The sequence below is a fragment of the Oxyura jamaicensis genome, chromosome 3 (assembly GCF_011077185.1).
Source record: "Oxyura jamaicensis isolate SHBP4307 breed ruddy duck chromosome 3, BPBGC_Ojam_1.0, whole genome shotgun sequence".
Lineage (NCBI taxonomy): Eukaryota > Metazoa > Chordata > Aves > Anseriformes > Anatidae > Oxyura > Oxyura jamaicensis.
In genome coordinates this window covers 14,489,531-14,504,131 of record NC_048895.1, presented here as the reverse complement: position 1 = coordinate 14,504,131, position 14,601 = coordinate 14,489,531, and the positions used below count along the sequence as shown (strand labels likewise).

The following is a 14,601-nucleotide window of genomic DNA, read 5'->3' as shown; positions in this document are numbered from 1 at the left end:
GCCCTACACGTTGCGGTAACTGTCTCATAGCTCCCAGAACTTCTTCATACCTGTTGCACAGGGCTTGTGAAATCTGAACAGACAAAAGCCCTCCAACCTGTCCCACCGTTACAGGAACCTCCCCATCCTCACGAGAGAGGAAGAAGCAAGCGCTCAGGACGTTCTTTGTAGTGGTGGTCAGCACACTTATTCACAAAAAAATAAACCTCAAAGCAGACTCGTTATTCTTCTTCTGATTATGGATCATGGTTTCACTGTAAAAAATTTGCAATAGTAGCCCAAGACACGTGACTTCCTGGTCTGCATAGGAAAACCAAGCAAGGATTGGTATCGAGTATTTGAAGACTTTATCACAGGTTCTACATGTCCCACAATTAGAGGTGAAGACAACTGCACAAGCAAGTAGTGAACACTGACTGAGCTAGACTAGTTTGGTAGATCCCCCTGCTGTCCTATTTAGCTTGCTAAATAGCAGTAACCCCAGTGAAAATAAATAAATAAACACAAAAAAAACACCCTCATGCATGTAATTCCAAGCAGAATTCTTGATTCTGCAAAGCCAAAACAAGCCATCTGGTGCCCAAGGATGACAAGGTGCCAAACTCTACTTTTACACTACTTAAAACTACCACGTAATCAGAAGTATTATCAGCCACGTTACACCTGTTCAGCCTGCAGATGTGCCTTGACAAACCATCTTCTCACATTATCTGCAATCAGATTCACACACACAACATTAATTACTACACCCCTGCCATATACTCGTACTGGCTGCGCTGAGGGGTGTCACTGGGCCACTGCATTTTGATTTAACACTTCTTGCCTTATATTCACACTGGTGAGGCTGAGGGATGTAGTAATCAGAATGTGCCAGACATCGGCTGTTCTCATATAGGCCATTACTTCTGAGAAGCTGGAGCAGTGGCTGGTCTAAAATGCTATTTCTGCAGAAATCAGCCCCATTCAAATAGGAAACTGCTGCCTCCCAGGAGATGAACTGAAGCAGCTCATCACATTCGTGTCCTGGCACTAGCAAACATTCTCTCTGGTATTATTCAAGCAACAGGCTACAAAGGCCATGTCTTGAGCTCACTAGTGGAAGATACGTGGTGAGCACATGGAGAGCATAAGGGAAGAACTGATGTTGAATAACAGCAGTTTGAGGCAGTATTTCCTACTGATGCCTGTAAGATTGCTCTGTGGGCTTGTTCAAGTAACCCGCTTCCTCTGAGAGCACACAAAACATGAATAAACAGTCACCAAAACATTAGCAGCTGAGAGCATCCTCTGAACTGCTCTCGTATGTCTCATCAACCCACAATGTACTTTGCATCAGTCAAGCTAGAACGGACTGTTGTTCTGTTAAACCATGTTTTAAGACAAGGCAGATGAACCTGTAACAGACCACTGTTACTCACTCCAGTGACGTGCACAGATAATGCACAGAATAAGGAAAGACCAAGTGAGAAGACAGAAGCTGTTACCTGTGAGTGGAGAGGGAAAAGTATCCGGAGAACAAAAAGGCTCCTCACTGCTCTCAGTGCTGCGTGGAGGCTGGAAGATCTCTGCTAGGTCACAAACAGAGGGTAGGTCCGACACGCTGCTCTCCTCCGAGTGGTGGCTTGGTGATGTCTCTTTGCCTTCCATGGTCCTGCTGCAGAGACACAGAGTTGACTGAGCAGTGTTTCTAGAGCATGAAAATCTGAGCAAAAGACAATCTGGCATTTCAGTACTGATCTGTGAGCTAAGAGAAGCTGTTTTAGAGTACTGGTACTGAATTTAAGAAAAAAGCAAGATCAAAAAAAAAAGCACAACCCTCAGCCTGACACTGGATAACTAGGAGCCCACAACATATCTGGCTTTCTTAGAGGCTTCCCAGAAGTACAGAGTCAAGCTCTACCTCTAGAACAGCATTGAGTCAATTCACAGCAGAGCTTTACTACAGCCTTATACTTGTAGCAACACCAAATAGGAACTGACATAGGCCTTAATGCAAGGCCTCATGCCAGCAAGACTTTCATGCAGGAGCTTCACTGAAGCACATGCAGTGAGAATGACAATGAGATTGAGTGAGGTAAATGTGAGCTGAAATCTTGTTCTTCTCCCTCACTTAAGTAACAGATGATGCTTTTCCCAGGGAAAAAAAAAATTGTGGACAGAACAAAAATGTTTCTCATTAGATGTGAATTTAGTTGCCAGCTCTTACAGAGACTGCAGGAGATTTTGCCCACGTTCCTTCCATCCATCATCTCTTTTGTCTACTTATATGTAATACAAAAAAAAAAAAAAAAAAAAAAAAGCAGATTGTGTCTCTGTGCTGCCACCTCCACCAGCTGTATCCTTGTGCTATCTTGATAAAGAATAGGGCAGAGAAACCAGATCTAGTGGACAGGCAATGGATCAGGACCCTATAGACTCTCATTTATTTCCCCATTTATAACAAAATATGCTGCTTTCTTAATTTTATCTCAGAGGTTTTATAGCAGTGATAAATGCTACAGTCACAGGGGCGAACGAAACCCCTAGAAGTGATGAGCATTGAAAAAATGAAGTGAATAACCCCACGAGGTTTTTGTTTAAGAAATAAAATAAATTAATTCCTCAGGTGCTTCTGTCCTGAAGAAACTTGTAGCTAAGACACACCTCTGACCTTTGCAGAATGCTGACCAACCTGCTAATGAACAGAGTGAAGATGTTGACTGTGATACTGGAACTCAGCTGCCCTGCGTTGGAGGGACAAGCAAGGTCAGTGCATTCATGGAAACTTTCCACAGACAACACAGTGGAAAATTAAAAACAAAACAAAGGACACAATCCTCCCTCCCAGTTTCTTTACAGACAAGGTTTTCCTCTGTTGTTCTTCATGCCCCAAATCACTGATGATCTGTGCATAAGGAAAACAGAGAAGAAGAAACCTGCCTCCAATTTGTTTTCCTGCTTGGTGCTACTTTTTAAACACACAAATACTTTGCAGTCTAATTCAGTCCTTGGTCTGAAACAAACAAAACACCCACAACTCTATCCCTTCAAGGGCAAATGGGAGATTATAGCAAGAGGAGATGCTGGTATAGTACCACAGAAGCCTGAGGCAGACATTGATATGTGTGTGATCATGACATTCTCTGTTCACTGCCCTCTGCCAGCCTCTTTCCTTGCGTTGCCACACCAGGGCTAACAACATGGGCAGCCATGTAATGATCAAGTCCAGACAGTTGTTCTCAATTAAAACTACTCACTCTCCACACCCCCTATATTCTCCCTTAGATCAGCTCCCTCCATTTTTCCACCAACTTCAGAAGGCACTTTGACCGCGTAAAGAAGTGTAGGCCAAGGTTGCAGTGGTTCTGCTTCCAGAACTGATGAAGAGATTTGTTTGTGAAGACGAACAAGATCTCAGCTCAGCTGTGGGCCTCCAGACACATGAAGAAACTATTACCCCTGTGCCATACCTGGAAATAGCACTGATGTTGAAGCAGTCACCTGGGACAGATGCCAAGAGCAAAGTGCTTGTCACTGCTTCGGTATCCCCTCCTTCTTCGTGGTTTGTCAATCTCAGCTCGCTGGAATGAAACAAACAGTCTGGTTATATGCTTTGCATCAGCTGATCAGGCTGACTGGATGGTGTGACCTTTCAAAAGGCATACACTAGCTGAAGCCAACAGTCAGTCATCATGTATACCCCTGTTTGTCTGGTGTGGCACAGAGAAAGATTTTTTCTAGGAATCAGAAATAGCGTATCTAGTAATGTCCTTGTATCTTTTGACGGTGACAGAGACCTCCTGGAAAGGTACAGGTACATGGTAGAAATAAAGCCAAAATTTTCTTTACAAGAAGTTGCCAGATGGGCTGTTTACTCAAAACCCATAAAGAAAAGAAGCAAACTACAGCTAACACCCTTCCCTCCCACTTGTGGATGCACAGGTTATTTCCCCACCAGGTTTATCTAGTGGTGCTTCCATACCAACACCAACAGCCCACGCTACATCAAGCCTTTACCAGGAAGAGGGCAGCAAAATGCAGGGTACAGATACAAGCCATGGGTCCAGGAGACCAAATCCTGTCTACTCCCCTCTGCCATTGCCTCAACATTTTAAGCAAATGGCTAGGACAAACATACTTCCAAGAGGAAACTGGCTTTGCCTTCAGACCACCCACAACCTGTGGCACAGCTACCAGGACCTTCCCAGACAAATGCATTTGGTTGCTCCTGCAAAAATACAGAGGGCAGGCGGCATCCACAGGACATGATGGGCATGGAGGAAGGTGCAAGGCACTGGCATTATGCGCTGCCACGTTCAGCAGATTTGGAGGGATGGAAGACAGGAGCCCCTTTGAAGCAGCCTCATCTCTTTCCTCCTTCACTGCAGACAGAGGCAGTATTTCAACAACTGCTCCAGCCTGACCAAAGCCCTGGGTGCTTTGCAGAGAAGGGAAACAGGAGCCACACAGGGCAAACTGAAGGGGGCCAGGGGGAGTCAAGGTCCCCGTGAGCCCGAACACCCACAGCCCCAAGGGGGGGAGCTATGGCTGCTGAGGTGTTTATGTCCATTCCCCCTCAACCTTCCCCCCCTTATATCCATTCCCCACCAGCCTTTGAGGAGAAAAGCTTGCTGCAGCACCCGACAGACAGCAAAACATGGCAATGGGGACGATAAGGGGAAAGCCAACCCCCCCCCGGGGCCGGCACTCACCCCCACCACGCCCGAACGCCGGGCAGGACGCGAGGGGGCCGGCCGCCATGTCGGCGCGAGGGGGAGGCGAAGCGGGCGGAGCCATCTTGACTAAGGGCAGGCGCGGCTGCTAGCGGGCGGGCCTTCTATGCGGATGGGCGGGCACGTTCGGGGTGAAAAATAGATGAAAAATGGGTAATATTGGGGTGGTCAGAGTAGTTTAAGTAGTTTGAGGTTTGATTTTCCTCAGAACACGCAGTTTTGATTTATTTTTTTTTGTGAGGTCAGCAAGGAGAGGGTTTCCCAAACCATGCCACCGAGCTCCTGTGAGGTGGGAAGAGGAGCGTGGTGTCCTGTGGCAGGGGGATGCCAAACCAGCTTGGTGCCTGAGCCCTCCTGCATGCTGCCTTGGCAGCCTCAGCTCTGCAGGAGAGACCTGAGAGGGCTGCCCAGCACGGGACGGTGCAGCTGCTGCTTTGCAAAGCATCCAGGCAACGTACAGGGGTCTCAGGTGCCCCCTCAGCACTCGGTCATTTTACACCCCCGTTGTGCAAACCCAGCCCAAGGCTTTCCTAGGAAAGAAAACACCGGCCGTCCTGGCACACCGCAGCCGGTGGAGGTCAGGGAGCAGCCCCGGCTGTTGTTTGAGGCTGCAGGGCGGCCTGGCGGGCGGGAGCGCTGCCAGCCGAGAGCTGGCTGGGCTTCTTGGCAAGCCGACCGCCACAGAGGCTGGGAAGGAGCCGGTGGCTTTTCCAAGAGCCTTTGGACTGGTGGCAAAGTGGTGTGTTTAAAGGGAGGTCAATGAAAGGGGAAAAAAAAAAAAAAAAAGTCCCGTGGCTGCCAAAAAGGCCTCATTTTGCTCCCAGGTGAGCTGGCACAGGGGAAGGCCCCTGCAGGGACAGTCTGTGAGTCTGGTTTTTAGCGAGAGCAGCCAAGCCTGGGCTATTGGGCTTGCTGGGCAAGAAGAGATGCAAGCCTAGCCTCCTAGGTGGTAACTAAACCCAGGCACTGCTCTGGTACCAGGCTGCGTCTTCCCATCCACTACCTGTCAGCCATCCCTCTGGGGAGCGGGGCGGCCCCTTTTTTATAAGCTGGAAGGCAGCGCCCGAGCACACCCTGCAGGGAGCAGGGCTGGAGCTGAGCACGGGAACAAACGATGTCAGCAGATCTGTGTCGTTTAGTTGTGGGAGCACATGCAGTGCATCCAGAAACCAGCCATCTCGGTGATATCTCCCCACTGCATCAACAAAAGCTCTGTCAGTGGGGAATTTGGTAGGTAGTGTTGGGTCCCCCCAAAAAAACAAGGAGCTCCAGAAAGCAGAAGTAACAAGCCAAAATACTTGTTTACAACATTCTCCATACTACCCGTTTCTATTTGTCACAGTAGGTGGAAATCTTTGACCTTACTTTCATTTCCTTCACAAAAAGAAAGGGGTCCTGTGCTCTCCTGATGGAGCAGTGCTCTCCTGATGGAGCAGTGCACTCCCCTGGCACCCCGTCATTGTAATCTACAGCCTTTACCTTTACTTCATATGGACTGCAATATCAGCAAAAAGATTACGGTGGCCAACAGTACTTAGAGCAAGCCCGCATGCTCCTTCTTTTTATCAGTGTGTCAATGTTAACACATGATAAAACTACGCCAGCAGCCGTGTCTGGAGCTGGTTAAAACGGAAGGTACATATGAGACAGGAAATTCAGAACTAAGCCTCGTGCTTGATATTTTGTAAAGATCAAACTACTGAGAGGCAAACATGACGAAAGGGAAACACATTTTCTGACTATTGCAGCTCTGTTGCAATGGGAGTTTTCAGCGTTGACAGTTTCAAGGCCAGAGTCCTAAGCTGTACAATTTCATGTCATTGAAGCTAATGTGTATCTACTGACTTACCACCTTAAAGACTTAATGAATAACAATGAAAAAACATCTACTTTCATAAACAGCAGACCTAGCATGTTTTTCGGTCCTTTCCTACTGTCACACCACAGAGGAACAACTCACTTCCTTCTTTCACAATTGCTAGAAATGAATTCAATACATGAAAACAGAATAATAGCTGAATAGCTTCTGTTCAGCAGGAAGTTCACAGGGCAGCAGAGATGCTAAGGAGACTCAAATAAGGTTGATTTTCTCCCTGTTGAACTATATAAAGTTTGTTCTGTGCTTTAGTACAAATGATTAAACCAAAGTTTGTAGTCTGCATTTTTATCCACCTGGAGGTCGCTTTCTCACAACAAACTAGCACCTTGTTCTCACAACTGAAAGCAAGAAAGAATATTGGCTTTTAAATCTATTATCAGCATGCATTTTACTTCCCAGCTCTATTACTAAAACTGCTGGAAGATCAGGCTGTGCTGGATTCCATTCTCTGGCCCTCTCAAGCCCTCCAGATAGTGTTTTGTTGGCCTTTGCTCTGGAAAAGCCTCTTGTGGCCACCCCATGAAAGGGCAGAGGAAAAGATGAACTCTTCTCCACCCTCCCCCCCTCCAAAAAAGGATAAGACTCCTGGTATTCTTAATAATTTTCTTTGTGATCATCATCCCTTCACCTATAGCTGTGTCCTTCACGTGCTCACTGTAGTACAGCTTTGGCTGCCCTCAAACGCATTGATTTATGCTGCTGTGTTAGCACGTCTGATAAAGGATATTATCAGTCCCCACAGATTTGCCTCACACAAGTTTCCAGGACCACATAAAAACACATTGCATGTTTCATATTTTGCCACATCAAGGCAATCATTGAAATCACCAAGCCTCCCTACACAGAGCCAGTTCCACTGAAACTGAAATGTTCCTCGTCGTCAGCACTGACTCCAATCGGTGATAAGTGAGGGGCTAATGGCATTTGGCGTGGCACGCTCTGCCACGTCTGGACTGAACTATCACAAAGCACTTACCGCTGATTCAGGTTCCTGGTTAACACCGAGGTCAACGTATAAACTGTCCTACACGTCTTTCTCATGCATAGTCAAGTAGGCATCTATCTACCGAGTTACCCCAGCCCCATAACCTGCACTCCAGTGACTGTACTTCTCTTCAGGACAGGTTAAGGTTACTTCCAGCAAGCAGTCATCTGCATTGCAAAAAGTGGGTCAGCCAGGCATCTGAAAATCTCTTAGCCTGTGCTGGCCTTCTCTTCACTGGCTGTAAGACAAGTAAGCTTTTTTGCTTCCTGCTTCAGTAACAAGGAGCTTAAGCCTTTTGCTTGCTGCAATCAACACCCTAAGGTACAGGAAGTTTCAAAGACCAAATGTTATTTCTGCTGTACCACATGCCAGTAAATTGACTGTTTGTTTATTTTTTTTTTTTTCTTTTCTTTTCTTTTCTTTTTTCCCCTCCTGGGGATCTGTTGCTATGGGTCTGCCAGCAGCATCTGACTTTTTAAGGTGCCACTTCTGAACTCAGTGTGAAATTGTGGTAGCCAGCTCGTGGCTTCTTTGTGTCTTAATGTTGTCTCTTGGAATTTTATTACTTTGGGAGAAACTTGCTCTCCCTTGAAAGAGTAGTTTTCAGTGGCAAAGCTTGAAAATGTGAATGTTCAGTATGTTCCAGCAGAAGCAGGAGTGGAAAGGAAAACTTTAGACTTAAGAGCACTTAGGACTGGCAGTGTTAGCCTGACAGGGCAGCTCAGAGCCTGAGGAGCTTTAACATACATGAATCCTGTTTTGCTTCTGACACATTCCTGAAACCCTCTTCTACTCTATACATGGGAGGAAACCAGAGAAAGTATAAGAACAGCTAGAGTTTACTGTGTGTGACTGCCCCAGCCCCTTTCTGTTCTGTCACAGAACATACAAGACCTCTGCTCTGCTTTTCCAATGCTCCTCCTTGCCATGATGGCCCATCTCCCGTCCTCATTCACCTCATGAGAAACATTTCCTGGCCCTTTTTGTCTTCTGAGGCCTCTCACCCCGCTGAGTTCTGGCAACTGCAGGCTTTCTGAGAACCCTTTCCTTCCAGCGCCTGCAAGTTCCTCTTTGCCAATACCAGCTGTGACCTCTGAACCAGCTGCTGCCTTGGCGTTTCATCCAAATGACCCTTGCCAAAGCTCCCCGCTGTTCTCTGAGAAAAAGCAAAAGCATTTCTCTTCCTCCCCTGAAGTTTCCTCTGTTGCAGCCTTCTCGGGGATGTCTTCATCCTGCCACCACTTTGAAGCCATGTCACAGGAATCTGATCTTGGTCCTCCCCGCTCTGAGGTAGCCTCCAGTACAAGCACATTCAGCTGCATACTCCACCAACAGGTCCAAGAAACAGACATCAGTACCGGGTCCAGAAACCAGGGAGCCAAACGTATTTCTTACAGTCCCATACCAAATCCTGCCTCTCTCCTTTTCTGGTGCTCTGATTGCTATTACCTTTCTTCTCTTTTGTGCTACCCTCTCTGCACCTGTTGTAGTTTGTATCCTCTTTGAAGGAAAGCTTTTTAGGGTGCGAACACTATTTTTCTGCTTAAACTTTCAGCACAGTAGATGCATACGTAGGGCTCTGTGGGGCCCCTTTCCCTCCTGACAAAGAGCCTTTCTGCATCTCACCGACCATAAAAGAAAAGCACTGTGTGAAGCAACATGAAGCACACTGTAGCTAAGCTCTCATCGTGTACCCAACTACAACGTGGGGCTGCAATAACTAGCATTTATTTGCTTCGCCCAGAGTTCCCCCCTTGCAATATATGTCTATTTAAGTCTCAGCACCCACGCTCTTCCCTTGCATCCCTGCTCCCCAGTGATTTTGCACATCCTAATCGCTCCGCCAGTGCCTGTGACGCAGCTGCTGTCTGATGGCTATCCTGCTCTTTGCAGCTGTGATAGAGGAACGACACAGAACGAGCAGAGACATTTGGAATAACAGGGCAGGTCTTACCTAGGCTCACCTCTCATTCTCCCTTTGGAGTAAAATAACCCTTTAAGCACTGGCAATCTGCTGTTTATCCCATTCCATTCTCAGCTCTATGAACTCAGTGATCTACAATCTCTTCAGCTTCTCAGTCACCAAACAATCCACAGCAGTCAGCAACTGGACTCCCAATTCTTTGGCATGGAGTGTGTGTCTGAGTTTCCAGACCTTGTAATCCCTGGGATCTGCATGGAAATTGTTACAGATGGACCTACGTATGTCTATCCACACATAAACATCCCCAAAGATTTGTCATATTCTCATGTTCTCATGCTTTTAGGTCTTTAGGGAATTTCCAAAAGATGCTTCTAGCCTGACTTGAAGTAAATAGTCCCAAGAGCACAGGGAACAAAGCCTGGCTTCTCGCCTGGATTTTCCAGTGCCTGCTGCAGCAGGGAGGTCCAGCAAGCAATGTCAGCTGCAGTATTCACAGCATTTCACGACAAGTCCTCCTGTGCTTAGGAGCTGAGCCACCCCCACTGGCTTTCTACACTGCTGAAGTCTCTCCTCTGTCTAGTAGCAGTTTTGTTACAGTAAGCACATTAGCTCTGAGATCATTACCTGTCTATCAGATGTGATCAAAGAGTTCAAAAGTAACTTGAGAAAAGCACAAGCACATTGGCTTTCTTTCCCTTGGAAGCTGTGCAAAAAAATAAAGATAAAAGTCACGTCTTTCATCTCAAAGGCTGCTGTCCTGTGAGTGGGGTTATGGTGAATAGAGAGAAACTGAAGGCCAGAGAGCATGCAGTGCTGGAAGGAAATCACCCTCTACTTACACAGTGTTGTCTGCCCCTGCGGTTCTCTCTAGTGTATTGCTTCGGGGAGCTTCTAACTAGATTTTGCAGCTTTCTGAAAATTGCATTGCTTTAATTAACTGAGGTTCTCATTCACAAGGCATAAATGACAAAAGGCTTTGGTATTAATTTCACTCATCAATTCTTAGAGAGCATCTTTATAGCTTAGGAGGGAAGCTGCAGTCTGATACTGTTCAGTGCACCTTGATGAGAAATTATGGTCTTATTACCTTCTCCATACATCGTGGGAAAATGTGTTTGGGTGGTGTTTTTTTTTTGGAATAGTTACACTTTTTCCTGTCATTTTATGAGGTTACAGCTGCCAAGGTCCAGCCCTCCGCAAAGGTCCATTCAAAGCATGTCAGCTAGACATGCTAGAGAACTAAAGACAGCTGAAGTCAGCTAGACAGCTAGAGAACTAAAGTCAGGTCCTGCACCAGTGCCCCTGCATGAAAGGGGCACTGCCGGGCTCCAGCTCTTTGCAGAGGCATGCTGCTGATGGGAGCTGGCAAGAAAATGCTCAGAGTGCTGTCGTGCTATCGGCTCTTCTCCAATACTCCCCCTGGTCAGGGCAGGGCTCTTCCAATATTATTCAGAGCCTGGGCTGTGAAATGCTCACCAAGTCATTCTGACTTATCTGACTTACCTAGTGGTTATCTCACAAGGAAAGACGAGGCTTTTCTTCATTGCTACCTTTGGCTATTCAGCTGCCAAGTGGTTTTGTGCCCTCCTCTTCCAAGCTGTGAACAGAGTAGAAGCACAATAGAAATTCTCTCCCCGCCTGGAGACTGAGAGGGAAGCAAAGCTGAACCTGGCAGAGCAATATATTAATACATAAACCCATCTTCCCCTCAGTCTGTGGCAGCTTTTGGCCTGCTTGTGAGTGCTCACCTGAGCTACCCTGATCCTGTGTCACCAACACTGAACACACGTTATCGTACATCTACACAGCCACCTCAGAAGGGACACCGAGCTATCACGCTCACCTCCAGCCTCAACCCTCACAGCTCCTAAAGGCCCTGCTGGCATTGAAAGATTTGAACCAACAGCATATGCTCCTCACAGAAAAAGAGATCGGATCCTTTTTGCTGGGTTTGTGCTGGTATTTCCGGTGTCCTGCTAGTTGCATTTATTCTTGATCTCCGACTGGGACAGAGAGGCCATCCTGGAACTGTTTGCAGGCACTTCAGCAGGAGGAGCTGCGGTGACACACAAGGTTCCTGAGGTGGCACATGCCCGTGGCAGCTCCACACAGACCCCGTTCTCCTCCTGCACCCAGCTAGTCCCTTGAAACACGGAGGGTTTTGCTTGCTTTTCCACTCCCAGTTTTGAGAAAGCCTGGGAGGAGTAAAAAGAAAGCTCTGGACACGGCCTGAGGCAGGAGAGCCCCGGAGGCCTCTGTCCTACTGGAGCAGTTTCACACACCGTGTTCCTGAGTCAGCTGGAGAAGGCCTTGAACTCCTTGCGTGAAACCAAAGCACCAAACTCCTGGGTCAGCACTGGACTCACACTGCCTCAGGCTGTGTGTAAGAGCAGAGAAGAGGCCCTGCCCTCTGGCCTAAGACTTATTTATTGCCTAAAAGCAAAGGTACAGAGCAGATAGAGCCCTGCTCTTTGTCCTTAGTCTCCAGACATAAGCTCTTTAACTGCTTTGCAGGAGAACTCCCTCCCTAATCTCTGTTATTTTTAGATTAGCTATTTTTAAGGGATTGCTAGATGCCCACTGTATACCTTCTCTGAGGATTTTGTTTCTCAGTACTGAACGCTCTGCTGCATCTGTGGTTACACCACACCGGTTTGTTCTCTACTAGCTGGATCACAGACAGGGTTAGACCTGAGCAGGCACGGGAACAGAGACCTTTAATTAAGAAAAAGAAAAAAAAAAAAAAAGGATAAAAATCAAAGCTGCAGTGACTCAGTCACTGGCTCACTCTCTGGGAACAGAGACGATTCTCCAGGCAGAGACCTCTCTTCTGGGTGATGGCAATGTGGAGTCCCGGCCTCTCAGCACTTCTTAAACCAGGCCGCAGCAGGTGGAATTTGGCACGTGCCTCAGGGCTAGGTTTTGCTGACATATTCTTGCATTTTTGACTGGTTTGTCCCCCTGGAAAGCAAGGGAGTGTGAAGCAGGGAGAACCCTTTCTTCCCCCCTCAAAGGGGGGTAGCATGCTACTCCTTTTTTAACAGTCTTGAAGGAAAAAATGACAGAGCCATGAGCACAGCCTGAAAGCTGAGCTAGCTGTGGCTGTCTGCTTTGATCAGCTCTTCAAAACCAGGGCACCTGGCAAGCCACAGCTCCTCTCCAGTGATGAACAGAGGGTTTGGGCTGTTTGTGCTTAAAGGTGTCTGAAACAGCTGGGAGGCTGCATACTTCAGCTACGTAAATGAAGAAAACCTCTTTGTGTTCATGAAATACTGTCTTGGCTTGTTGCAAAACCCAATCGGGATTTTACTAGTGATTTCTCCTCCTATCAGGGAGGATCCTAAGCATGCAGGATCCCAAGTGCTCGGCTTCGCACAAACCTCCCTTCTCAGGGGAGAAGAAAACAGCAGCCACCTGCCTCTTCCAGACCAAAATCCCACCTCGAGTTGCAGAGACCAAACCGGCTTTGCACTGCAGGGCTTTTCTACCTCAGCCCAGGGGATCAAAGGCAAATGTTTCTAACTCCAAAGATGACTGAACTGGTAAGAAATGCTGAAGTTTTGGAAAGCAGGCATTTTAGAGGAGTACTTCCTCTAGAAGTATAGTAGATAAACCTATACATATCATTTTCATATATAGAAGGTGCATATATATTTTTTCAACCAAAGGTAAGTTCAGCAGCTTTTTGCTGATGAGGTAAATTTGAGAAACAGTATACCAGAGGGCTCCTGATGCATGATCAGAGCAGCAATAATGAATCCCACTAAAAAAAAAAAAAATACACTATTACCCAACTAGATCAAAAAGAAAAAGAAAAATGAAAGCCATGGTTATGGTGCAGAATCCCCAGCAAGTCCCATTCTTCTGACCCAGGCTACTCAGGGTCCAGCATAAAAAGGGCAGGTGCTGACCACTGCAATTGTTGCCACAATTCTGAAAGTCTGAAGCCAAGATTTCACTCCAAACGACAGCGCCAGTACAGGCAAGCAAGCCAAGACACCTCTAATGTGTTTTTGAAGACTTGCAAGGAACAAATCAATAACTTAACGGACTGACGTAACTGCACTTAGTCCTCCAAATCACTGCTGAATCTTGTATTTAAACCAAAAATAGTTTTTTTTTTTTTCATATTTTTAATGCAGAAAGCAAGGACTGAAATGGTTTCCTCACAGTATTCATTTTTACTCTGGTGCTGTGGTTTCTTTACGAGAGCTAATGTACCTTTCTTTCTCCATTATCCCATGGTGAGAAGTACTCACTTACTTCTCCAGCTGGAGCTTTGATACACACATATCAGCACAAGTCACTCGGAGGTGGGAGAGCTCAACCAGTTCCTACTTTGCTCCCATGAACATCACTGTCACAATATTTTCCATAAAGCAAGCCAGCATGCCTCTGTACTAAGTGGCTGTGCCTATGGCAGAACTGTCACAGCCAAGACCACGCAAGGAGACGGGGGCAAGGCACCAGAGCTGGATCTCCGCAGAGCTGTAATTGCCATGATTCACATCATTTAATGGCAATGCACCATCAGGGAAACCTGGAGTTGCTAAATGACAGCAATTTCCCACAGATAGGAAATAAAGCTTGTCATTTTAGAGCACAGCGTGTTTCATTTTACAGAAACAAATATAGCCACATGATTCTTGCAGGACCTCTGGCTGTACATACATCCTTCCTGCCTTCCTTCCTTCATTTACCCCACTCCCTTCCAGTCCTAGTCCACCATTTTTTGAGGAAGAGGACAGCATTTGCAAAGCAGGCTTTGTGTCCTTTAGAATATCCTCAATTTTCCTTTATAAAACCTCCTCGTCTCTTGGATAAATTAGGACAATCATTTAGACACTCAGGGAACAAAAGTGCGAAGTGAGAGGAACCTGAGAAAGATTTGGAGGAGGAATTTGACACAATGAGAGAACTGATGCAGGTTTTTGGTTTTACATGAAAGGAATTCCACCTTCCACTTCCCTCATAAACATCATGTCTCATGATGCTTCCCTCCCACTCTTAAGCTCTGCGTTGCCATTTGCTTAGCAGTTCCCTGGCACTAATACAAGTTTCCATAGCAAAGGATGTTAAATGAGACTCTAATCACAAACTC

At 46.7% G+C, this 14,601-nt stretch overlaps 1 protein-coding gene across 1 annotated transcript in view; it reads right to left on the bottom strand.

The window, feature by feature from the left end:
- Positions 1 to 14,601, bottom strand: part of SHLD1 (shieldin complex subunit 1) — a 64,988-nt gene that overhangs the window by 33,425 nt on the left and 16,962 nt on the right. Inside the window, exons 4-5 of the mRNA XM_035321681.1 lie at positions 3,450 to 3,560; positions 1,485 to 1,654 (exon numbers count right to left, since the gene is read on the bottom strand). Coding sequence (XP_035177572.1) covers positions 1,485 to 1,654; positions 3,450 to 3,560 — 281 coding nt within the window. The remainder of the gene's footprint in view (positions 1 to 1,484; positions 1,655 to 3,449; positions 3,561 to 14,601) is intronic.